This window comes from Antechinus flavipes, chromosome 2 (genome assembly GCF_016432865.1).
Source record: "Antechinus flavipes isolate AdamAnt ecotype Samford, QLD, Australia chromosome 2, AdamAnt_v2, whole genome shotgun sequence".
Classification (NCBI taxonomy): domain Eukaryota; kingdom Metazoa; phylum Chordata; class Mammalia; order Dasyuromorphia; family Dasyuridae; genus Antechinus; species Antechinus flavipes.
In genome coordinates this window covers 187808851-187836422 of record NC_067399.1, presented here as the reverse complement: position 1 = coordinate 187836422, position 27572 = coordinate 187808851, and the positions used below count along the sequence as shown (strand labels likewise).

The following is a 27572-nucleotide window of genomic DNA, read 5'->3' as shown; positions in this document are numbered from 1 at the left end:
AAAGGCAAAAAATAATTAAAATATCAAATGACACAACATAAAAACCCAAAGAAATAAATTTGAAATATTTCATATAAAATTCATTTTATTCTAAAATTATATACTTAGAAAAGTTTTAATTTTTTATAATTCTCCAAAATCTGTAGATTCTGAAAATGCAAGTGGAACATGGCAAGTAAATGTCCTCTTCCTCCACAGAGGTGGGTAGAGAACTGGCAGATAAAGATGGGAGAAAATAAGAGGGAAAAAGGGAAATGACTGGATTTTTAAAAATCTAAGTCCTTCATTTTTCAGATGAACACTAAGGTCCAAGAAAATAATTTTATTTGCTGTAAAATAATTTTACTTATTGTGCCTACGGTCATATACTTTTAGTTACTGGCAGAGGTCAGACTTACATGCCAAGGTTTTTGGCATATAATACAGTGTGCACTTTCAACCATACCAGATATTCTTCCTCTTCACTGTGAAAGTCAAAACAATTGAGGTAAAAATGAGAACTGTTATCACTGGTTGTAGTCTGAACATTGCACATAGGGAAAGTAGGATAGCTAGAGCTAGGATGACTTGAATTTTCAATTTAGTTCATTTAGCATTTAAGCACCTGTTTACTAAATCCTGGGCTAGATACTGAGGATATAAAAACAAGATTGAAATAGTCTGTCCTCAAAACAAGCTCACATTTTCACAGTCTACTGCAAGTAAACAACATATATATGGATGAGTAAATGCAATGTAATTTCAGGACATAGGAACCACTAATACTAAAGAAATCAGGAAAGACACCTTTAAAGGGAGCAGTATTTAAAATTGATCTTGAAGGGAATTTGTAATATTTTAAAAGATAGACTGATTGGGGAGAACATTCCTGACATAAACAAAGGCATGGAGATGAGAGACAAATTGTATATGGAAAATAGCAAACAGAATAATTTCGGTAGAGTACATAAAAAGTAGCATGAGATCATTCAGGAAATGGTTTTAAATGCTAGAATAGTCTGAATTTTAACTTAAAAGGAAAAGAGACATTGAAGCTTCTTGAGCAAGGGAGTAACACAGTCAAACCCATGCTTTAAGAATGTCACTTTTGGCAGCTGCATGAAAACAATTTAAATTGGGAAAGACCAGAGGCAAGGAGACAAATTAGGAAAATTCATCTAAAAACTTGTATTAAGTGATGCTGAAAGAAATCCAAATAATAATAGCTCACAATCACTTATTATTTTGGCTTTTCTCACTTAAGCTAAGATACAAAGATATTAGCAAATTTTTAATTAGGGTCATGTTTTGAATTTATACTATTAACGCGGAGCATCCACTTACTTGAAGAGCAATCACATTTACTTTCTGCCAAGAAATGCCACCAAAGGTTTAGATTCTTCAATTTTGCAAGTAAGTAGGAATTATAATGAATTAATATTTACCAAAAAGGCATCCAGTATCAACAAATATTTTTACCAAATGACAGCTCTAGGTTATTAGGCCAAATCTTTCATAAGAGAATTGTAAAAATATTCCCAAATGAATTTGCTAAGAGCTTTTCTGTGAGTCTAAATTTTAAGACTACAATTACTTATATACACAATCTTTCAGTATTTTAAAAATAAAATTTCCATTTGGACACAAAATAATCTCTCCTATTTAGAACCTTGGGGTTTAGGCATACTGAAATTTATCCAGACTATTTCAAAGATACTTAAAGACAGAGATAATTTGCCATGTCTATCCTTCCCCAAATATCTTCCACATGCACTCATAACTGTCCAAGTTAGTTTTCTTCAAGGACTTTTTCTTTTCTTTTTTTTTTAATAGCTTTTTAGTCTCAAAATAGTTTTCAATATTTACCCTTGCAAAACGTTGTGTTCCAGATTTTTCTCCTCCCCTCCTCTAACCTTTTCCCGTAGATAGCAAGCAATCCAATATATGTTAAGCGTACAATTCTTCTATACATATTACCACATTTATCATGCTGCACGAGAAAAATATCATATCAGATAGGGAAAAAAAATGAGGGGAAAAAAAGCAAGCAAACAATAACAAAAAAGATGAAAATACTATGGCGTAATCTACATTCAGTCCCCACAATCTTCTTTCTAGATGCAAATGGCTCTCTCCATCACAAGTCTATTAGAATTGGCCTGAATCATCTTAATTGTTAAAAAGAGTAACACAGAACTTTTTCTACAAATAATATCAATAATATACTACAGATACTTTCTACAAATAATACTAATATAATTATAATTATATGTAATGCTTTAAGTTATCAGAATATTTAAAGATATCTGAAGTTCCTGAAACATCTACTTAAAGTATTTAACTATTCTGGAATATCAAAAAGTATCTCCCGGGGCAGCTCAATAAAAAAAATTATTGCTTCAAATCTACCTAGCAAATTGACTTCCTAATATGAGATTAAAGATCTGGTATATTTTTTTCAAAGTGATGTGTAAAAGGCAGATCCAAGATGGCAGAGTGCTAAGAAGCAATGTAGTGAGATCTTCTCCATAAACAAATCTAAACAGATCTAGAAAAGACATGAGACTGAATCTTGATGGAGAAATAAATGAAGCTGTCTTTTGGACACTGAAAAAGGGGTCAAGCCAAGTGAATACTGTATAAGTACTTCAGCTCCCAGGCAACGGCTATGTACCAGGCCAAGAAGAAGTCTCAGACCCATGTTTGGACATCTCTTAATCCACAATGGAACACTGTGACAGGGAAAGATGCCAAATGATAATTTTGTTGCCCATGATCAGAGAAGGATAAACCACTTAATATTAATGTATATGAAAATGAAACTTTATCAATTTTTTATAGAGGGAATCTAATTAGACAAGATCTACGTGTAGCTCTATTATGTCTTGATGTGACATAGTACAGAATGTAAAAGGAAAAAAAGGAAAGGTAGAGAAAACAACTAACATAATTAGAATGTTCAAACAGACATTTATATAAGGAGGAGAGGAAGAAGGGAAGCATGGCTGACACCTGAACCTCATTTTCACCAGAACTGGTCACAATATGGAAGAAATGCAAACTCATAACTGGGTACAGAAATATATTTCACTCAACAGTGAAATATGAGGGAAAGAGAAAAGGGGAACTAGGAGGAAGGCAGATTAAGAAATAAATTCTAAACAAATTTTAAAGATGTATTAAAATATTTATAAACTTTTCGAGGTGGCAAAGAATGGGAAATCTGAGCTGCTATCCACAAATCTGAAGATGAATAAACAAGTTACGGTTTGTAAATAAGGTAGAGTATTATTGTTCTGAACTTCTATCAGCATAATGACCAACCAGGATTCCAGAGGACTAATGATGAAACATGTTGCCCATCTCCTGATCTAGGTGAAGGACTCCAAATGCAGAATGAAACAAACTTTAAGATATGGCCAAAGTGGAAATTTCTTTTAATTGCCTATGTATGGTAATGGGTATTGTTTTTCTTACATTTTCAAAGGGGGTGTGGTAAGGTGGGGGGGAAAGGTAAGAAAGCTAATCTTGGATGATTAAAATTTTTTAAAAATTAGGAACTCTGCTCCACATAGTGACTAATCACAATTCTGAGAAATAATGTTGAAAAATGCTGCTCACATCTTAAGAGAGAGGTGCTGGACTAAGACTTCAGAGCACAGATTGAGATGTGAGAAATTTTGTTTTGCTTAAATATATACATGCTTATAAAGAGATTTTTGTTTTGTTTGCTTTCTCAATGCTGACAAGAGAGAAAGAGGGGACAGAACTTAAGAGAAAAAGTTCATCTTTGAACATAAAATGATAGAGCTTAAGTGCAAAAATGTAATGGATATTGCATAGTTAAAAGATTTAGTAAAATTCAAAAAAAAAGAAAAAAAGAAAAAGAAAATTGCTGAACTGTCTTCACAGTATTATTCCTTTACCCTGCCAAGTTCAATTCCCTTGAAGCCCACCCTTAAATTCAATCTCAATTATGTATATGAGGTAAAAAAAATACTGAAGACCTGATAGAGACCATGAATAATAATATTCATATATTCATTCAAATAATATAATAAAGTATCACAAGAAATGTCAGTCAAATCAATGGACGGCACACAGTTATATATAAACTTTATCTCTGGATATATTAAGATAACTTTACAAGTGTGTAATAATATGAAACTAGTTTATAAAATGAAAGAACTGGGTTTTTTTCTAACAGGTTTCTGAATTTATCTTTCTATGAATCTTAATCTTAGTTATTAAATAATTTGTGACTTAGATGTGACGAGTTCAAATTGCAGTCCTACTGTGGATTCCTTGTGATCTTCAGACCAATCACTTCACCTTTTTGGGTCTAATTTTCTTCAACTGTAAAATGATAGGGTTGGATCGAATGACCTCTAAGGTCCCTTTTAGCTCCAAATCTTTGATGCTAATCTTAGAAAATAGAAAAATGGGAACAGAGAGTACCTCACTAAATTTATAAGGGCAACAAAAGCTACCTAAAAAATCAGGCAGACGGTACAAGTGGCTGATTATATCAAGTTTGAGTAAAGTAACGCAAGAGCCTTTTTATGTTTCTCTGCCCCATTCTTCCCTCTGATAAACAGCATTATTTGCTGTGAATTAAAGCTATATTGAAATTCCAGAAGCACACAGTAAACCAATATATAATACAAGGGCTTAGCCATTTACTTAATTAAATTGGAACAAAGTTGAGAACCCTAGCAATTTCCACCTTGCTTCATTATCCCCAAATACTAACATACAGTAAAACCAATGTTTGAAATTGTAATATTGGCATTAAGCTCTAAGTTCTGGAAAGACTGCTTCATTCAGGTGTAAGAACAGTTTGTACCACAAATCATTTTAAAAATTTAACATTCTGCACATAATTTTTTCCCATGAAAAACTCAGGATCTGGGAAACTTCAAATGAACTTCAAAGTAGTTGGAAAAGGATAATGAGAATGTTATGTAAAATCATTTTGAAAATATAAATGCCTAAACATATACTTTAACATATTTTAAAAAAAGAAAATATAAATGCTAGTTACTAACACATTATTATTGAAAAACTACATAAAATTCACAAAAACCAAAGCAAAGATATCTTTGTGTATACACTGAAGTGCATTATACCTCAGATGTTTGTTCATTATAATTCTCATTAATACTTAATCACTTTATTAATTATGCACTACATACTTTTTTCTTATAAATACTACTAATTGACCTAATTATAATTGCTTTAATTTTTACACCAAGGAAAGTGAACAAAAACGTGCATGATTCAAACCTAACATATTATACAATACAGGTTTGATTTAATAATCCAATAATTTACTTCAAGCATACAATAATTACTAAAAGTCAAATCCTTCTAGTAAGGCAGGTGGAAATAATTTTTTTTTTTTTGCTTTTTTAACTTGAACCCACAGACCTTAATTAGTTTCCATGGCTAAGCACTTCCTAATGCTTCCTAGCTGTTTGAAAGCAAGCAAATCACTTGCCTTTTCTAGCTTCTATTTCCCTTTTTGTGAAATAAGGATAAATATTCTTAAACTACCTATCCCAGATGTGGGAAGGAAAAATACTTAGAAAACTTTTAAGAGATTATATAAATAAATGTATTTGTATTATCCATGTCACTTAAAAATCCTGTAACACTTCTCTATGACCACGGTCAGAGCCCAAACCCGCACTCTCATCTCATCTCATCCCACTAATAACACTAAAATATTCTCAGGCTGACTATTAAGCATTATCATGAGCATTCTGGAGCTTTGTTTAAATGTTTTGATTTTAAACTTCTTGAAATCAGCAAAATAAGGAGAATAAGTGTCAAGAAACCAAGTAGCTAGCACTCTCAAGACCAAAAAGAATATTCAGGAAAAGAGACTGAAAATAAGGTAAAATAAGGTAAAATAATTATAGTTAGTTAAATATTTAAGTAAAATAATTACAATTAAAATAATTACAGGAATTAAATAAGACTGATGTTTCCTCCTTGAGAAAGACTGCTTTCTATGACACTTCTACTGTACTGGTAGTCAAATTGATAGAATTTTTAGAAATAGATATAATCTTAGAAAACCTCTAATCCTAATCTAAGAATCCCTTTTTTTTCTTTCAAATCTAGATCCAGAAATACCTCAAGACTTTCCTGATCATCTAGGCATTAATGTCTACTAGCATCCACAATATTATCTTATTTATTTTTCATAATTTTATATATCTCCTCAATTGAATGTAAGCTTTTTAAAGGCAGAGACTCTTTCTAACTCTGGAGACTATTTATTTAGCACAATGCCTAACACACAGTAAGTACTCAAATACTTAAATATCCATTGAGTATCTACTATGTGCTAAGCAGTATATCAGATACTGGGTTTAGAAACTACAAAACAATTTCTATGAAACTTACATTCTAATGGAGAAGAGAGAGAGAGAGAGAGAGAGAGAGAGAGAGAGAGAGAGAGAGAGAGAGAGAGAGAGAGAGAGAGAGAGAGAGAGAGAGAGAAGAGAGAGAGAGAGAGAGAGAGAGAGAGGAAAAAGTTATGTCATTTTCATCTTAATTGTCCAGAAAATGCTACAATTTCCCACTTTACTTTGCATGTGTAAACGTGTCAATTAAAAAAATATATATTGTTTGGTAATTGTCACAAAGTGAGTCAGATTTTTTGCTTGACTATAGCAAATTATTCACCTCTCAGTACTGATTTTATTAGGAAAAAAAATGTGATATTGGTAAGTATATTCACATTTACCTATCACTAGAAACATTAGAAGTAGAATGACTGCAATGTACTTTTGGACTTGATAAGTTTATCTTTTCCCTTTTCTCCTTTATTTTGATCACTGTTTTCTCCATTCATGATAAATTTAAAAATGCAAGTAAACTGTGCTGTAAGCAGAGATAATTTGTTTCAGTATGAAACTGAATTCCTCATAAAGTATAAAATAAAAATGAAGACCTATACAAGAAATATCATGTGAAAAGGGAAAGAACAAATATGCAAATACCTACCTTTGTGGCAAGTTGAGACACTGAGGAGGTAATTTCATCTTGAAGTAACTGTTCCTTGTTCTTAAGAAAAATAAATTTTCAAAAATCAGAAAATCGAATAGGAATAGTTTTTCAACTAAAAATATTTAATAAAAATATTTATTAAATCTACTAAACTTAATGATAGATTCCATCACAACAATTCCATGAGAAATTCTACTTTTGTAGTAGAAATGTTTTTAATCAAGACATTACTAAAAAAAAAAAGCTTAGAACACAGTTATGATCTAAATATTCACAATGGATGTAGAATTACATAAAATTCATAAACATGCAACTTTTCCTTATGTAGTTAGGAAATTTCACTTACAAATATAAAATCAATCTTTAATTTACAAAAATAAAGGAATACAATGGTCTTGAGAATCAGGATACTTGCCTACCTGAATTACCACTCTCAAGGATATGATTTACCCCTAAAGTTAGCTCCTGATATCCACAACAAACAAAAAGGAGGCCCACAATTAAGGCTGCATCACAATACAATATAATGTATTCTCAAGGTAGTGTAGAGAAATTACAGTCCTACTTCTTATTCTAATTCATGGTATGACCCTAGGTTAGTCTCTCAATTGGTCTGTATCCTACAAAATGAGGAGATTGTACTTCTTAACATGGGTAACAAAGAAGAGGCACAACTGGACAGCATTTGTTCTGAAAATCTAAGGAATAGCTGAACACAAATTCAGTAAGAGTCAGCAAGCATATTGTGGCAACCAACAAAGCCAATACAATCAGGACTATGTTGAGTCATCAATTACAGGATCAGAGAGATTATATTGCTTCTGTACTGTCTTTATAAGACCTCATTTGAATTACTGTGTGTAATGTCCTCTCTAAAATGTAATGTTCTCTGTTGAGATTTTCTTGGGGTCTCTGGAGACAGCCTTCATTTCAGTTCAGTAATCACCAAAGAGTAGCCAGGTGATAAAGTCCAAATTCTTTATTGTCTCCTTCAAAGTCTTGTCTCCTTCACTTGGGGCTCAGCTAGTTTTTCTGGAGGCCTATCTCTCTCCTTGGTTCAGAGAGCTTGAACTCCTGCCTGCCTTCTCTGGCTTCTGAATCTCCCTAACTCCAAAGGTTTGTGCTTTGGCCTCCAGCCACTACAAAAGTGAACGATGGAATGAATGTGTCTCAGCCTCAGAGAGCTTCTTGTGCGCTTTTCCTTTCTGGTCCTGGGAGCTTTTTTGCTTATATGCTGTACACTGAGTACCAACCAATCATTATATCACTAAGAAACCATAATTTGTTATAGGATTAAATCAATGCCAAACTGGATTTAACCATTGTCTCCTCAATTCCACTTAGTACCTTGTTTCAAGTTCTGGCCCATAACATCTCCTTGTAGGATTAAATCAATCATACTGAACCATGCTAAATTAGATAATTATTGTCTCTATCAATTGCACTGACTAGTATCTTGTAAGAATCCTTTGTTTCAAATTCAGAGTTCTGGCCAATAACAACTGTGTTCAGTTCTGAATGCCACAGTTTTAATAAGGATATTGATAAGGAAAAGGAATCCAAGATTGTAAAAAGCCTTGCACTCATATTAAATAAGAATTGGTCAAATAAAGTGAGTATATTAAGCTTGATTAAGAGAAGACTCAGGATTGCCTTCAAATTTTTCAAGGGCAATAACAGAGAAATGATTGCAGTTTTTTTATTTTGACCTAGATAGCGAAACAAGAAGAGTAACTAGACTTTAAAAGAGGTAAATTTAGGTTTTCAGCCCAGAAAAAACTTTTAACAGTTAGAACTAACAAAAAAGTAGAATTGGGTGCCTCTACAAGTGGTAAGATCTTCACATCTTGCACACCTTTGAGCAAAAGGCTTGATAAGAACTTTTCTGTATGTTATGGTAAGAATTCCTTTGGCAGATTGATTGAACTCCATGGCTACTGAAATCTCTTCCAAGTGTCAAATTCTGTAATTTTAAGACTTGATAGTTTGTAAAGTCTTTTTAAGAACTAATATCTAATAATACTACAATGCTTTAGTAATCCCTACAACTGAGAATAAACACATAAGAATTCATGAAGTCAGTTTAACAAAGATAAGTGGGTGTCCAACCAAGATGTACATAAAAGTTACTGATAAACTGTGCATATCCTTTGATACAGCAGTGTTTCTACTGGGTTTATACCCTAAAGAGATACTAAAGAAGGGAAAGGGACCTGTCTGTATGTGCCAAAATGTTTGTGGCAGCCCTGCTTGTAGTGGCTAGAAGCTGGAAAATGAATGGATGCCCATCAATTGGAGAATGGTTGAGTAAATTGTGGGATATGAATATTATGGAATATTATTGTTCTGTAAGAAATGATCAGCAGGATGAATACAGAGAAGCTTGGAGAGACTTACATGAACTGATGCTGAGTGAAATGAGCAGAACCAGGAGATCATTATATACCTCAACAACGATACTATATGAGGATGTATTCTGATAGAAGTGGATCTCTTTGACAAAGAGAAGATCTAACTCAGTTTCAATTGATCAATGATGGAGGAAGCAGCTACACCCAAAGAAAGAACACTGGGAAATGAATATAAAATGCTTGCATTTTTGTTTTTCTTCCCAGGTTATTTATACCTTCTGAATCCAATTCTCCCTGTGCAACAAGAAAACTGTTCAGTTCTGCACACATATATTGTATCTAGGATATACTGTAACCTATTTAACATGTAAAAGACTGCTTGCCATCTGGAGGAGGGGGTGGAGGGAGGGAGGGAACAATCGGAACAGAAGTGAGTGCAAGGGATAATGCTGTAAAAAATTACCCTGGCATGGGTTCTGTCAATAAGTTATTTAAAAATGTTTCTCTCTTGATAAGGAATTAGATCTAAATGAATGGAAATTGGTTGGAGAGGATCTTTGTCAATTCTATGATAAAAATGGGCCTAACTCAATAATTAATACATATAATGTAATACAATTGGCTATAAGAAGTTATTTAAGTGATAGAATGATGAAAAGGAAAGTACAGGAGGAAGAAGTGCCAACTTTACTAGGTGAAAAGGATGAATCAGATGAGAATGGAGTTCATTACAATTCTGAGTGTGATACTTCACAGCAGGAGGAATTAGGTGATTCCACATCTCATGACCCTCCCCCCTTAATTAACCCTTCATGGATGGAATAAGGAGGAGGGAGAGAGACAGAAACACAGTCAGCTTCTCCTGTAAAGCAGAATTTAACAAGATTAGAAAAAGCATTAATTAAGCAAAAAAATGAAGGAGAAGATATATCTGATTTTATAAATGCATATCCTGTGATTGAAGAGCTCAACTTCTCAGGTCAAAAAGAGAAAATACACTGCTTTTAATTTGGGAAAAATTAAAGATTTGAAAAAGGGTTGCACTCTTTATGGGGCTACATCATCTTATGTGAAGATGTTACTAGATAATTTGTCTTATGAAATCCTAACCCCGAATGACTGGAAATTCATAACGAAAACTTGTCTAGAACTGGGACAACATTTATTGTGGCTTTCGGAGTTTCATGAATTATGTAGTATTCAAGCCCAACGCAACAGGCAAACAGGAGCTGTTGTACAAATCACTTTTGACCAACTAGCTGGTGAAGGTCAGTATGCAGAGAGTTCAGAACAGATTTATTATCCCATAACAGTGTATGAGCAAATTTCTAAGGCTGCAATGAAAGCTTGGAATTCTCTCCCTGGACAGAAAGATGGAAATAATGCTTTCACAAAAATAGAGTAAGGTCCCAATGAACCTTTTGCAGATTTTGTGGGACGTTTACAAACAGCTGTAATAAGAACCATTGGATATAATGCAGCAACAGAAATAATGACTAGACATTTGGCTAAGGAAAATGCCAATGAGGTTTGCAAAAGAATTATATGGGGGCTAAACAAAGATGCTCCTTTGGAGGAGATCATAAGATGCTGTGCCACAGTGAGCACAAATGCTTATTATACCCAAACTATGATGAATATGGGAAGACAAGGTCCTTCTTGGCAGAGGAATTCTAGAGAAATTCGTCGATGTTTTCAATGTGGAAAAATTGGACATCTAAGAGCCCAATGTAGATACAGAGATACAATGAGAAGACAGGGTGAGAGAAAACCCAAAACCCCATGTCCAAAATGTAACCGAGGCTTTCACTGGGCCTCTAAATGTATATTGACCCAGAGAAAGGAGAGGCAAGGCCCAGCTCCAAAGTATCAATCAAAGGACAGGTGGGGCATGATAGCAGCTGAGGTTACACCCAGAGAGATTTTAGAAATTCAGGATTCTGATGTCATCAACCAACAGAAAAGCAATCAGGATTACAGTTGGGAAGAATACAGGCCTTTTAAGACAACAAGGCAATATCCAGTGCAAATGGCTCCAATGTAATTACCAGATGATGAGGAGAAATCCCAAATTTGGTAAATAGAAGGGAATTAGATTAACTGCTTGGGGAAGAGGATCTGCTTATATTTCCACAGATGGAGAAAGAATCAAATGGCTGACAAGGAGACTGTTAAAAAGACTTTTAAAATCTTCAGGAATCATTGGATTTCCTAACACAAGATGAAACTGTTTTAGTTCTTGAAAAACCAGCAAGAATCATTGGGTTCCCTGAGATGAAAAATTGTTGATGAGACCTTTTGCAGTACTTCAGAGCTTACAAGAATTATTAGATTCCTGGCACATGAACTAATGGACAATGGATTGCTTATGGACTATTTCCAGGACTTATGGACATGTGTAAATCTTCAGGTTGATTCATGTTGTTACATTACTACTAGCCTGTGTTATATTGCTATGTGCTTATGTAAATTATGTATAATGCCTCCCATATTGATGGATTTATGTATACCATGTATATCGGTTAAAAAGTTCTGGCCCATATTGATGGATTTATGTGTACCCCTTCAGAAACCCACTAATCTGATTAGATTTCCTATTTCCTTTGGTGTTTTCATCTAACAAAAGAAAGGGGGAGATGTTGGAATCCTTACTAACTGCTAACTAATTAGAGTTGATCTAATCTTACAAGAAGATGTTTTGGGCAGAACCTGAAACAAGGTACTAAGTAGAACTAATTAATACAAGGCTTGTGTTCACACCTTTACTCATTGGAGTTCAATGAGTTCACACCTCCCTTGAAGCTCTTTGGGCCAGAGAGCACTATGGGAGAAAACCCACAATCCCTCTCTTGAAGGAGCATAAATAGAGCTTCAATGGGCCAGTCAAAGAAGTTTTTCAGAGTGAAGAAGCTACAAGTCGCGATTTCAGCGGAGTTACGCCAGAAGCCCTCTCTCCGAGGCAAGGCAGAATTTTTTCCACTTGGCTGGCTGGTGGCAGATGAAGAGCTTTCAGAGGATAAAGCTACGAGTGAGAGTTCAGTGGACAACCAGATTCATCTTCATCTCACAGCACTGTAGTTGGTGGCTGGGTTCCCCAGAAGGAGACAAGAGAGACATTCCATCTCTGTGTTGGTTGGAGGCTGAAGAAAGCAGAGGCAGAGGCTAAAGGACAGAACCTTTGGATTTGGAGACATTCGGAGGGCTCTAAGCCTCTAAACCCTGTGTTTTGAGAAGAACAAGAACTCCAACATTTGAACTCATAACAGTTAATGATAAAGATTATGGGGAAATCCAAATAGTAGACTGTAGATTGTCCCCATTATTAACCAACATACCTTCATATTCACTTGTACTTCTACTAAAAGAGAAAATATACATGGTAGTAAATTACTTTCCTTTATCCCTCGTCTGCAAAATGAATCTTTTGGACTAAATGACTAACATGCTTTCCACTATAAATGGATGATCTACGAATCGACAGTGATTACCTCACTCTATCTATGACACACAATCATCTAACATGCATAGCATAAAAGATATCTTGACTTTACAAACCATCAAATCATGGAATCACAGAATTTGAAAATTCAGAAGGGATTTCAAGTAGCCAGAGTTCAACCTATAAAAGAGGTTCCCCAAAGCTGATAGTAATACTTTCATTCCTTCAACTGTTTTTTGTATAATGCAATATACTTTAGTTTATGTTCAGTTAAATATATTTATAGATTATATCATCCAATTTTAACAAAATTAATCCTAACAAAATGGACAAATAGTTTAAGACTCCCATGCAGAAAGCTTAAGTTGAAGATAATTCCATCAATATCAGCACAAGACAGTAGTAGAGCGGACATTTTTCCTAACCTTAGTACAAGTTCTTCATCAACTATATTATGAAACAAAAAATTAAGTTTAACATAGTGACTTGAACTGTACCAGTCAAGTCCAAGTATCCTTAGGAAAAAACCCAATAATGATAAAAAAGACTGCCAAAGAAAAAAAAGATTCAATAAAATTGGAGATAAAACAAGCCTATCTATTCAGGCCAGGACTGCATAAGACAATAGCCAGAATCCTACTGTTTATTTTAAGGGTCTTTAAGAAGGTCTGAATCCATTAAGCCATATAACAGGGTACAAAACTAATTCCCAGCAGGTGAATTCATAAAGAGGCAGAAGGGCTAAGGAACCTGGTTCCAACTTGGGACCCTCTAGGAAGTCTGAAATCAGTGCAATCTCTGGTGAGAGAGCCCTGAAACCAGCATAATCTCAAATCAGGTCCTGTTGCCAAGGGACATAGATAGCTCCCAGTAGGCAACTGTGAAAGGAGACAAAAGGTCTAAGACTCCTGGGCAGCCTGTGCCTGGAGTACCTCCAGAAAGCCTGAAGCTAAAAAGATTAATGATTAAAAGGAATAAAATTAATTCTTGAGCAGAAAATGAGATAGGAGGAAGAGGCCTGTTCTTATATCAGCCCCAAATCAGACATAAGTAAAAGCAAAAGATTAAAAGGGTAGGGAAGAGGAACAAGAACCCAACCAATCCTACTATATCAAGGTATATACTTAGTCACTCCATCCAAGAATCTGGGAAAGGATATAAAGTCCCAAATAAGAAACTAGGCTGAGACAACAAGTAAAAAGACAAAAATTTATAATACATTGAAAAAATTATATGTGTCAATGGAAGCGTAAGAGGTAAAATCAAAAGGAAATTAACTCCACAGTAAGTATAAACATAAGCTCAGGAGGAAAATAAAAATTAGATTGGTCAAAATGACTCCAAAAAAAGATGACAGACTCAAAGGAAGAAATAAAAAATATATAACTATAAATCTTGAGGAAAGGATAAACTGAAACCGAAAGTAGAAAACTTCTCAACAGTGGATACTTGAAAAATAGAATGAAGAAAACAGAACTCAATGATTCAATGAAACATCAAAAAATATTAGAATAAATTCAAAAGACTAGAAAAGTCTAAGAACTTGTAAAGTATTCACTACAAAAACTTACCTGGAAAATAGGAAAAGAAATAATTTAAGTATCACCAGGTGATTCAACTAAGAAGTTCAAACACCAAGGAATAAGAGGCAAGATAATGCAAGACTGTATTGTAATGACAACAAAAAAGAGAAATTTTTCAAATACTCAAAATGTAAGGAAATAAAGGTTTATAATCAAAAATAGTTTATCACTACAAAGATGAATATAACTGTCCTGTAGGAGAAATGGAGCTTTAATAAACAGAAGACTTTCAAACATTCTTAATTAAAAGGTTAGACCCAGATAAAAATCAGTCAGTTAACAAGCATTTATTAAGCATTATGTTCCAAGAAATGTAGTAAGCACTGGAAATACAAAGAAAAATGCATTCCCTGTCCTCAAGGAGTATTTATGAGCAAAACACAGAAATAATTGGGTATATAGAAGACAAACACAGAGTAGTTTAAAGATAACCTGAAAGAAAAAGAAGTTTCAGCAAATGGTGGGGGGAAAGGGGGAGAGGGGAAGAATAAGGAGAACCCACAACCACATATCTACTATGGAAGAAGATAGGTTTTGAGTTCAATATTCAAAGAAGCCTGAGAAACTAAGAGGCATTAGTGAAGATACCAATCACTCCAAACTTCGTAGAAAGTTGGTAAAAAAGCATTGAAGTGGAAGAAGTGTCCTATTCAAAGAACTCTAAATAGGCCACTATAGCTGGACTGTAGAATATATGGAAGGAAAGTAAGGTATAAGAAGACTGGAAATATAAGAAAGGGCTAAGTTATGAAAGGTTTAAAAGACAAAACAAGTAATTTATATTTGATCCAGAGGGTAAGATAGGGAAGCCAATTATTAGGCAAGTGGGATAATGTGGGAAAATTGATGCTTTAGAAAAATTCCTTCACAGCTAAATCCAAGGTGGATTAAAGCAGAGCTTCTTAAACTTTTTTCCACTCACAAACCCTTTTCACCTGAGAAATTTTTACATGATTCTGGGTACATAGGTATATAAAAAAGAAATACAAATAAAACATTAATGTTCATTCTGCATACCTCCACATTCAGTTATGAACCCCATATGAGGTCACAATTCACAGTTTAAGAAGTTTGGGATTAGAGTACAAAAGAAACTTGAAGCAGAGAGACCAAATAAAAGGTTAGTGCAGCAGTCCAAATGAAGTGTTAAAGAGTTTGAACTCATAGTAATCTATGACAAGGCATATAAGTAGAAAGAAGGGAATGTATTATGAGAGATAGTGAGGTAGAAATGATTCAGAGACAGAATGGATACTTAAGATGAGAGAAGGTAGAAAGGATGAAACAAATCACAGCTTTGGGTGACTGAGGGGAAAAGTGGTACCCTTAACAGTAATAGGAATCAGAAGAATGTGAAGGGGGGGATACAGGAAATATGAATTCCGTTTTGGACATTTTGAGTTTGAGATGCAATAGAACATCCAGTTTAACATGAAATTGAGGAAAAAGGGCCTCAGGAAAAATTAGAGATAGGTAATTATCGCTCAGCACAGATAATTCAGCTGGATAGATATATAGATATATAAATATATATACAGAAAAGAGGGGGCAAGGACAGAACCTTGTTAGACACCCACAAATAGTATACGTGATATGGTTTAAGAATAAACAAAGGAGACTAAGAAGAAATGATTGAACAGAGAGGAGGAGCCAGAGAGAGTAATGCCACAAAAACCTAAGAGACAATGATCAACAGTGTCACAAGCTACAAAGGGTAGGGTAAGGATTAAGAAAAGACAATTATTAATTTTAAAGCTTTCTTTACTTTCAGTTAATTATAAGGTCAGAAGTCAGATGGCAAACAAGAGAAGAGAAATTTAGAAGAGAAATGGAAACACCAACTTTAGAAGCTTTCTGAAAAAGTTTGGCAGCCAAAGAGGCAAGATATATATGAATAGTGGGCTTGTTCCAACCAAGTAAGGACTTTTTTGAGAATGGGGAGAGATGAGGGCAAAATATCTGAAATGTCGTCATAGGAGACCAAAAACAACAACAACACCCTAGAAGGTAAAGAAAATTGGAAAAAATTACCCTGGCATGCATTCTATCAATAAAAAGTTATTAAAAAAAAAAAGAAAAAAGAAAAGGAAAATTGGAACAAGCTATTCAACTTATTAGTTTAGAAGAAACTAGATGATTATTAAGTACAGACAAATGTGTCTTCAGAAATCTCACTCCTTTCAAGGGTCATAGGCCTAGGTATGATTTTGTTGTGTTTCCTTGATATTTTTTCAATTAATCAATTAAGTATTTTTGTTAAGCATTTCTTACATGCCAGATACTTTCAGTTATAATATACACTAAAACCAAGTTAGCAAAATATAATAAACAGAATTTAAAGTATTAAATCAAGATTTTTTAAAATAATGAAGTTACTTAATCACAGTTCTCACTAAAACATTAATAATTTAAATGAATGAAAACGTTTGTACTACTAAAAAGTATCTCTCTCATCACTTAAAAATGTAAATATTGTACATTTTGTAATATACATATTAGCATAGAAGTACATTATTTAATCTACAAATTAACATAGATTAGTGATGTGGAACATGAATTTTAATCAGTCCTGCCTCTATGATCAGATCTTTAATCCATCCGTTGTTACACATAGACCTAGGCCAACTCCTGAGACTGTCTTGATGAGCAAACTTAGGACAGAATCATGCATCTATAGCAACTGTTCTTACCTTCTACACAAACTAGTTTGTTCTCCATTAGTCTTTTCCTTGGTCCCTCCCTAACTCTTCCCCAACTCCCTACACTCCACACCTCTTCCCTGACTTTAAAAATTCACCTCCCTCAAAACATAGTTGCTTAATCATATTTGATTAAGTCCCTCAGCCATATCCTATCAATAAATGGCATCCTTTGTGGACTGTGATAAACATCTCTTGAATCCTTCACATTTCAGACAGCTCTCCCATCCCTGGTACCTGGATACTTCATATACCTCATACTTCTTTATTAGGGATACAAGATTTTTTTTTAAATTACTAATGAAGCATGATCTAACCAAGGTACCTAAAATTATCCCTTTCCTAAAAATTACTTTATTTTTCTATTGTGCATAGAAACACTGAAAATGAAATTTAGTTGTAAACTTAAATGTAAACTTTCATGAAATTGGTGGAAATAAATGACTGCTTTAAAGAAATTTTGCTTTATAGCAAACACTGCTAGAATGCATATCTAAAAAGCTAAAGATGAACTGTGATAATCAAGAGTCCTTCAAGCTATTTTTTTTTTTTAAAAAGAGATGGGAAGAATCTGTATTATTTACTAAAGTAAAGATTCGCATAAGTATGTGGGCAAAAGAAATGCCCTTATTTTTCAAGATCACCAGAAACTTTTCTGAAAATATTATTAGTGGACATGGATTCAAAGTATCATTTTGAATAAATTCAGCTTTTGAAAAAAAAATAAAACATTGTACAAATATCAGTATTCAATGAATAAAAAGGAGTTAACTTGTGACCAAATATATCAGGTTCTAGAGGTAAAAGTCAGGTCCTCCTTACCACAAGGCCCCAACTGAGAATTAAAATTCTGAATAAAGTGTACATATAACTTTACTATTAAATACGTTTGGATATTTTATCTTTGTACATAATGACAAAACTATTGTCATACAACATTTTCCACTAACTCACAAACTAATAGTCATAGATTATTATTTTTTTAATATCTAAAATGGAAAAAAAATTAAGGTTACATTTCTTTTGAAAAAGCCCAGCTTCTTATGACTTACACTATTCACACAGAATGTAAGATTAAGGGTACTCATTATTTAGTTTTTGATCTTGTATCCTCAGGGCCTACTCAGCATAACATCCGAATATGATAGGCATTTAATAAGTACTTGCTAACTAACTAATGACTTAGCAAGAATTAACATCTCTTGAACCAGACTATTTTCATGTACTTTCCAACTTCTTTACATTACTTATATTATCTTGTTTCCAGATAAATAAAAATGAAATGCAAATTGTCAGTCAAGATATAGCACAGAGGAAAGAGTATTGAATTTGGAATCACAGAACCTAGTCCTGTGCACAAGTATTTGACCTTTGGCAAGCTATTTTACCTCCCTTCCTCAGTTTCTTCATTTGTAAAACAAAGCAGTTGAAGAAGACAGTCACTGAGATTCCTTCCAATAGTAAACCTATGATCCTATGACATTACATAGATTTTCAAAATACTATACTATTTTATAGAAAATCCTTACTCCCAATAACTATCTTTCTAAATGAAAGAGCAACATTAGTAGTAGTGACATCCTAGGCAAGGAGAACAATAAAAATAAAATTAAGAGAATTTATTATACTTTGTTTCATCTCCAGTTCACTAAATTTCAATAAGCTAGAGAGTTTTTAATAGTAGTTGACAAATATAAAGCAGTAAAAATTAAATCAAGTGGAATTTTACAAAGAAAAAATTAGCAAATAAATCCAAGGGCATAGAGAGAACAGTACAGAATGTGTATGTGTGGCTTTGTCTGGCAAGGAAAAAAAAAGATTTGAGAATTTTCATTTTTTATGAATGCTGAAACTTTCTCCTACAAACAGTTATCACTAAATAGCTGTATGACCCTGGACAAATCACTTCAATTCCTTTTGAGTCTCTGTTTTATCATCTATAAAGTGAGAGAACTGGATAACCAAGATTCTTTGGGTTCCATGATTTATGACTATTCTAAACTTAACACAGATATGGAAAATATTATATCTGTATAATGTGGTATATGAATAAAATGTAATCTTACAGTAATGCAATATATATAATAATTTGTTTCATAATAATGAGAAGTTTGATCTGCAGATCTTGTAATTAAATGATATCAAATAAACTTTTCAACTGTATATATGTATCATCTGTAACTTTTGGTAGGTTTCAAAGAAATAAAATTCAATTCACAAGCTTGATGATGGCATATATTGTTATTAACTTTTACTAAGAATAATGTCACTTACTCATTCTGGTTTGTTTGTTTAACAGGTATCACTTTGGGGTACCACAGCTGACAAAGTCTTTTAAATTTTTTCTTCCCTATTTCTTAGTCTAAACACTTCTCAATGTTTAATCAGACAAAGTTTCTTTAAATAACAAATGGGGTGAAAGACTTCATTTTTAACATAAGTTATTTAATATACATTTATACATATATGTTTAATACATTTTTATACATTTAATAATGTAATTAAGTACATAATGTATTTAATGTCCATTAGACTCAGGGATGCCACAGAAGAAAATTCCTAAAATTTTTCTGTGATTTACATTTATTTTTGGATTCTGATTTTAAAATTCAAATTGTTTCACTTGTCTTTTTTTTTAAAGAAACTTTTAATTTGAAATGTTTTTTTTTTTAATTATACCTTTTTATTCATCCCATTTTAAAGTTCAGTTTTCATGCAATTTAACAGACTAGTTTACCCAAATGAGTATTGTTTGGAATAATGTTTCAAAATGTAGTACACAGAATGATTTTCATCTTAAAAGTTACAAAGTTGGCACAAGTAACTGTCCTTTGAATAAATTTTTGGTATCTAGATAATAGAAATAAAAAAACGTAAAAGAAATGCCTATTTTTAAAGTACCTAAAGCAACCTAGCCATAACATTCCTTAGGAACACACAAATAAATGTTCTTTTGTTTAAATAAGCCTGTAAAGTGATTTTAAAAAGGACTAGTTTAACAAGTACATTAAATGTTCCTTATAAATCTATGCATGTCTCTATAATTTTAACTACAAAATCAGATTTTTTAAAAAAATGCAGTTTCATTATGCAGACTCTCCTATAAAACTCCTATAAAACAAGGAAAAGAAGCAGAGATGATAAGAACACCATGACTTTTGGAAAATCATTTTTATCACAAGTCTCAAGAAATTTCAGGTAAAATTCAAGTTTCTCAACATATTACTCCTCATTGGTTATTAGTAAGTTAGAATTTAATTATTGGCAAATATTGCTTAAAGCAGTAGAACTAACATTTTGGAAGTAATGAAATCCCTCAAGTAAAGTAGATCACTGATAAAAAGAAAGACTACATTATAATATCACTTTTTTTGTGATAGACAAGCAAAAAGGCAACAAATATTTATTAAGCTCTTGCTATGTGTCAGGTAAGGTACTGAGCACTGAGGATATAAAGAGAGATAAGAGACTGTCCCCTCTCTTTAAGGAGTTTACAATGTAATGGGGAGACAACATGCAAATAAATATACATATGTATTATACACACATATATCAAATACATATATTATACTGCATAAATCAAATAATATGGCAAGTTATATTATAGGATAAATAGAAAATAATTAACAAGGCAAAGACATTAGAATTAAGAAGAGTTGGGAAAGGCTTCCCGTAAGAGAATGGATTTTGTAATAATTTAACGGAAGTCAAGTCAGGCAGAGCTGAATAGAGAAAGCATTACAAGAATAGGGAATGGCCAGAATAAATGCTTGAGCCTGGAGATAACATAAAGGAGGTCAATGTCACCGAATGGAAGAGTACATGGCAGAGAGTAATAGATGTAAGAAGAATGAAAAGGTAGAAGGGGGCTGGGTTATGAAGGGTTTTGAATACCAAAATGAGCCTTTTCTATTTAATCATGAAGGCAATATGAAATTAATGAAGCTTATTAAGGACTGCAATGCCATGACTGAACTTGTACTTTAGGAAAAATTAATTTGGTGGCTAAATGGAGGATGAATTGAAATAAGGAGAGACTTGAAGCAGGCAGACCTACCAGCAGGCTATTGTAATAATCAAGATGTGGGGACTGCTAGGTGGCGCAGTGGATAGAGCACCAGCCCTGAAGTCAGGGGGACCTAAATTCAAATCTGGCCTCAGACACTTAACACTTCCTAGCTGTGTGACCCTAGGCTTAACCCCAATTGCCTCAGCGCACACACACATACACACAAAAAATAATATTGATAATGATAATCAAGATGTAAAGTGATGAGTACCTGAACTGGAATGGTGGCAGTAAAAAGGGAGAATATAAGAAAGCTATTGCAGAGGTGAAATCTTTAGACCTTAGAAACAGATTGAATATGGGGAGAGATGGAGGTAAGAGATAGTGAGGAATTGCAGATAATTCCTAGATTGTAAACCTGTCAGATTGGAAGGACGATATTGTCCTCTAATATAAGATGTCTACTGGATAGCCAGTTTAAGATGTCTTAAAGACAATGCAAACCTGGAAACAAAGTTGATGTCCCTTCAATTAGGGAATGACTAAACAAATTGTAGTATATGAATAAAATGTAATCCTATAGTAATGCAAGAAACATGAAGAATGACATAGATGAACCAATGTATGTGAAATAAGAAGTGTCAAAAAAAAAAATACACACAGGCTATAACATAATAACTAAATAACAGAAAATGAATATTGCAAAATTATAAAGGACAAGTATGGACCTCAAGACCATATGTTTATATGAGAAAAAATCTTCACTTCTTTGCAAAAATGCAATTAATGGGGAACACTAAAATATATATTATATATATATATATATATGTGTGTGGATATACACACACACAAATATATACATATATAAATATATATCACACACAAACATATATATTTATATGTAACACAAACGTATATATAGTGTGGGGGTTTTTCAATGTAATTAATGATGAGTTTTGATTTTTTTCCCCTCTTTTTTAAATTATCTATTATGTGAATGACTTTCTGAAAATGGGTAGATAAAGGGAAACAGCAGACATGTAGGTGATATAAAGATAATAATCAAAAATTTATTTTTAAAAGCAGTATGTATCTAAGACTCAGTCAAATGTTTGTCATTAACAAGTAAAAAGTTAAAAGACTTCAAACCATCTTAGCCCTGGATCCACTGTTGATTAGCTATATATAGCTGGGCAGGTACTTTAATCTCTCTAGATTAGGCCTCAGTTTCTCATATGTACTATGAGGAGACTGGGCCACACTAACCCTCTAGTGATAAAATTGCTGTTCTAGAAACCTTACGTAGTGAATAGAAATTAGTACTTTTTCTAGCACTCTACTATTCTCTTATACATTTTGCAACATTAATTTTTAAATTTTCTTGGATTTTTACCTGTTTTAAAAGAAATGGGAATATTGTTTCTCACAGAAAAACCAAACAATAAAACTATTCTACAATGAGACTTGTCTTCAAATGACTAAATAAAAAATCCCTATTATGAAAGAGAACTAAAAACTTTTGTCTAGTACTATCTCTAGTTCAGCATTAAAATACCAACCAGACAATTTCTTTTAGTGTCTATGTATTCTTTCACTTAGTAAGAAAATCAACTTTTATGCATGATTCTGAGATAACTCTAGAAGCTATATATAATCTTAGATTTTTTTTTTCACCTGAGCTACAGGTATAAACATTTCCAAAGAACTTCAGAGCAAAAGGATTGAAAGTTACGGTAAGGACAAAGTACAAGGTTTAGAATTGCAAAATGGAAAAGCTAGAAGAACCACAGATTAAGATCAGTTAAAGAAATTTAAGTGTTTATATAAATGAATGTTGAATACGACCATCTCTGTTTAAGTGTCATATGAAGGAGATGATTAAAGGAAAGCAGTAAATGGAGGAATTGGGCGGTGAAAATGTTTGAGGCATTAACAATAAGTATGTTGACATCTCGTAGGGCAGTAATTCAGGAACAGAGAAAGACTTTGGCCATACAATGAAATGACTAAAGGAAAAAATCGTCCCAGAGGTCTATAGAGAGCAAAATCTTGAATGCTTAAAAAATATGAATTGAATGAACTCCAAAAAAGATGTTATTGAGTAATAGTGATACAAGGAGATCTGAAGATGTTTTAACAGGGAACAAGGAGTATTCCAACTATTCAGTTACAGGAGTGGAAAGGTATGAGCCAAATTTCTGATTAGGGTAGCCAAGTAAACTGTACCATCAGGAGAGAACTGGGGTCCTCCACTACAAAATGTTTACCTTGAATTTATTTTGTACGCTTAATTATGGATTTATTATCTCTTACCACCACCCCCTTACAGAAAGAATAAAAGCTCTTTGAGGACAGAGATGGTTTCATTTTTGTCTGTGCATCTTATGTATCTATTACATAGTAAGTGCTTAAAAAATGTTTACCAACGATTGACTATAGATTTTCATATGTCCCATTTCCAAGTAACTTGGAATGTTTTCTTTAGTCACAGCAGGGAACCATGCACTCTCAAAAACAAAAGGTCTCTTCATGCTCAAAGAAGTCTAGGTAAAAGAGGATATGAAGAGAAATGCAAGGATTAACCTACCCTCCTCTACAAGATCTATAATTTGGCATAGAAACAGTATAGAAATTAGTAATTACTAAGATTTTACAACCAAAAAAAAAATCATTCTTAACTACTGGCTCTATCATATAATTACTTTTTAATTTTGAGGTTTGTTGTAAATGCTAGGCTTGGATATCTGAATCGCAGAATTATAGAATTTCAAATTTGAAGAGACCTTGAAACCCATCTAGTCCAATATGTATCCAAATAAGCATCCTCGTTAAAATGACCTGAAAACTTTATCCATCCTTTAAAGTTTTCTACTTCTACTGAAGGAGAATACACCAAACTCCCTAGTTAGACTGTTCCATTTTTTGATAACTGATTGTTAGGAAATATTTTCTTATATCAAAGAATTTGGTACAAACATTTTGCATACAAAAAAATTTGTAATTTTTAAACATAATTTCTTATTTTTTTCTCTAAAGTCAGAGAGATTAAATTTAAACCCTAGTTTGCATTTGCTTTTCTCCAATGTAAAGACCTCCAGTTCCTTCATTCATCAATTATATGTAATTTCATACCCTTCACCATTTTTGTTACCCTTCTTTGAATATTCTTAAGTCTTATCTAGGTGAGGTAAGAAACAGAATTTAGGCCTGGAGTCAGGAAGCTAAAGTTCAAATCCTGCCTCAGACAATTGGTAGCAACTGGGAAAATCTTTTAGCCTCTGCCTCAACTCATCTATAAAGTAGGAATAACAGCACTCCAAAGTTGTGAAAATAAAATGAAATATTTATAAAGTATTTTGCAAAATTTAAAGTAATGTACAACGCTAAATGGTGGCAGTGGTAACAGTAGTATAAGTAGCAGAAATAGTATTGCTAGTATTCTTCCTAAACTGTTACACTCAGAAATAAATATAATGCTTAATCAGAGCAGAGTACTGTGAGACTATAATTTCAGGACACAATGCTTCTCTTGCTTGAGTCTAATACGATATCACAGAGTTGACTCATATTTTACTTGCAATCCACTAAAACTATTAGGTCTTTTTTTAGATTAACTGTAGTATAGCTGCAACTTCTATCTTGTACTCATGAAGCTATAATATGTATAAACAAAGCATTTTTAATCATTTCATAACTAATATGTCCTGACAAGCACAGGATAGGTGCTCAACAAATAGTTGTGAACATGAAGTGGCAGCAGTAGCTGTATCACTTTGGTCCTGCAATCAGATGGTTTCTTTTAGCAGTGTCTGATAAAAGCCAGGGAGGGCCATACTCAGCAGCTAATAAGTAACTAGTCTCTTTCATTAACATCCCTCTATAGAGGGAGCTTCTCTGATCTCCCTTTTCCTTTTTCTTTGGTAGTTAGATATTACAGTAGATGCAGTACTGGGAGGCAAGAAAATTCAAGTTAACATTCTTTCTCTGACATTTACCAGCTATGGTTCGACCAAGTCACTTAATCTCTCTAGTCATCAGTTTCTTTATCTGTAAATAAGTGAGGAGCAAGAGTGTGGGATTGATAACCTCTACCAATCCCTGCCATCTCAAAGTCTTTAGTCCTATCATTCCTCCATGTCATATTTCTTCTTATTCCCTCTTCCAATTTATTTTCTTCCTATCATTAACATTACATACATGGAATATTTTCCATTATTGCTATGGGGTTAGAGACAGGTATCTTCTGAGTAATTCTATTTTCTAGTAACTTTAATATTTTAGATGTCAGTCATAACTATGAAGGAAAAGAGGCACAGGAAAGAAACCTAAGAAACTAGAGAAGATTAAGACACACACACACACACATATCTCCTCTTTCCCCCCCAAAAAAAATGCTGAATAAAGATACATGAGAAAACAAGAAGCAAAGAAAGCACAGAATATAAAAGGAAAGGAGAGTATCAGGGACAAATTATATGGTTGGGTTTTTTTGGTTCTGCTACCAATAACTATTCTATGTTCACTATCTTAGTTCACATTAATTATTTTTCAATATAGATTACCAAAATAGTTTTCTAAATCCCAGCTTCTTAAACTATGGGTCATGACCCTATATGGAGCCTATTAATTCAGTGTAAGAATTGTAAAATTGATTTATTATGAGTAAATGTTTGATTTGCATACCTACTTTACATATATATATATATACCCAGTCATGTAAAAATTTCTGGGGTGAAAAGGAATCATGAGTGGAAAAACTTTAAACAGCCCTGTTCTAAATGAACTCCTTGATTTTTATGTCTCCCAATTCAACTTATACTATTTCTAATATTTCTAAAATATATATCCTTGATCAAAAATCTTCAAATGGATACCTACTGCCCACTGCTAGTCTGTTCTAATTTAGAGCCCTCTATAACAGTGGCCCCAAACTACCTAGTTTGTATTACTCTCTTTTCACTAACTCTATTGCTCTAAGCAAACTCATTTCCCAAATCAGCCTGCCCTTTCCTCCTTCCTTGACTTTGTAAACAAGGTACCCCATTAAAATTGTTCAAGGTCTAGCTCAGATGCCAAGTGATATTTCCTTCCTCAGAGCTTTCATTGCACTTACTACTCTTCCTACATATTTATGTTCTGATTTATACTATTTATCTATTTCCCCAACTAAATAGTAATATCCTTTATGAATTTTACTCATTTGCACATATCCCCAACCAAGTCAAAAGCAGAACAGGAAATAATTTATACTAATTAATTTCTATGGCTCTTTTCCAGCTGTAAATGCCATGATATAATCAATTTTCTTAGACTAATGAAAAACAACTGAGTGGTAAAGGTTGTCATAAGTTGTACATTCAATGAAAGGAAAGAACATTGTGACCTGAAGTGACCAAAGATCAATTAGAGTACTTGACTTATTTCAGGATTATAGATTTGGAGTTGGAAAGGATCAAAGTCATCAAGTCCAATGCTTTCATTTTACAAATACAAAAACAAAGACCCATAGGAAACCAAGTGATTGTCCAGGATTGCAAAGCCAATAATTAGAATGGGATTCAAATCAGGACTTCCCAACACCAAGTCAAATACTATCCACTATACCACAGTGGGTTTTCAAGAGGCATGAAAAAAGGTAGTGAATTTGGAATCTAATTCAAATGACAATTTATTGACTACCTATATTATGTAAACAGCACTGTAATACTAGGCAGCAGGAATGGTATAATAGTTATATAACACTGAGGACTAGGGAGTGCACACCGGACTAAATGGATGAGTATAGAAAGATAAGACTGGAACCAGATTGGAGGAATATGAATGTTAGATAATAATTTCCAAGCAGGGAAATAACATAATCAAAGCAGCATTTTAGGAGCATTATATGAAGGCTCCACATAGCTGCAAATTGATTTTTCTAAAGTTCAAGCCTGATCCTACTCAATAAACTCTAGTTTAGTTTCTCTAAGTTCTCTAAACTATAGTAGTTTCTTATTGCCTCTGGTATCAAGTACATATTTATTAATTTGGCATTTTATGTCCTTTATAACCTGGCTCCAACCTCCCTTTCTAGTTTTATATATTACTCCCCCTTCATTTACCCTGCAGTCTAGCTAAATTAGTTCTTCAACCAGAGTAGTCCACACCTTTGCAATGGCTATTTTCTTCATGCTTACAATGAACTTTTCATTTGTACTCTAAGGAACCTTAATTTTCTACAAAGCTCAGTCAACTATCACCTACATAAAGCCTTTCCTGATCTTCATATCTGTTAAAAAAAATTACCTTGTGTCCGTTTTGTTTATATTAATCTTATATTAATAAAACAGACGGTATTTTCATTTCTAAATTCTATTATTTTACAAACTCTTTTTCGCTTATTAAATAAAAAGGAATTGTGAGACAATAAGATTTTCTCCTGTTGCCCCAACTAAAACCCTGGGAATAGAAGTAAAATATTTGATTAAAAAAAAATCTAGTGAATACACTTTC

General features: G+C 33.1%; 1 protein-coding gene and 1 long non-coding RNA gene across 6 annotated transcripts in view; both read right to left on the bottom strand.

Annotated features, from left to right (window-relative positions):
• The window catches only part of LOC127548567 (uncharacterized), a 237980-nt gene that overhangs the window by 64990 nt on the left and 145418 nt on the right, over positions 1–27572 (bottom strand). The window lies entirely within an intron of this gene.
• The window catches only part of TDRP (testis development related protein), a 56187-nt gene that overhangs the window by 17060 nt on the left and 11555 nt on the right, over positions 1–27572 (bottom strand). For 4 of the 5 annotated variants that reach the window (XM_051976016.1, XM_051976017.1, XM_051976019.1 and 1 more), the window contains one exon: positions 6997–7056. The exons of the other annotated variant lie outside the window; for it this stretch is intronic. In XM_051976016.1, the coding sequence (XP_051831976.1) occupies positions 6997–7056 (60 nt within the window). The remainder of the gene's footprint in view (positions 1–6996; positions 7057–27572) is intronic. 5 annotated transcript variants of the gene reach the window in all.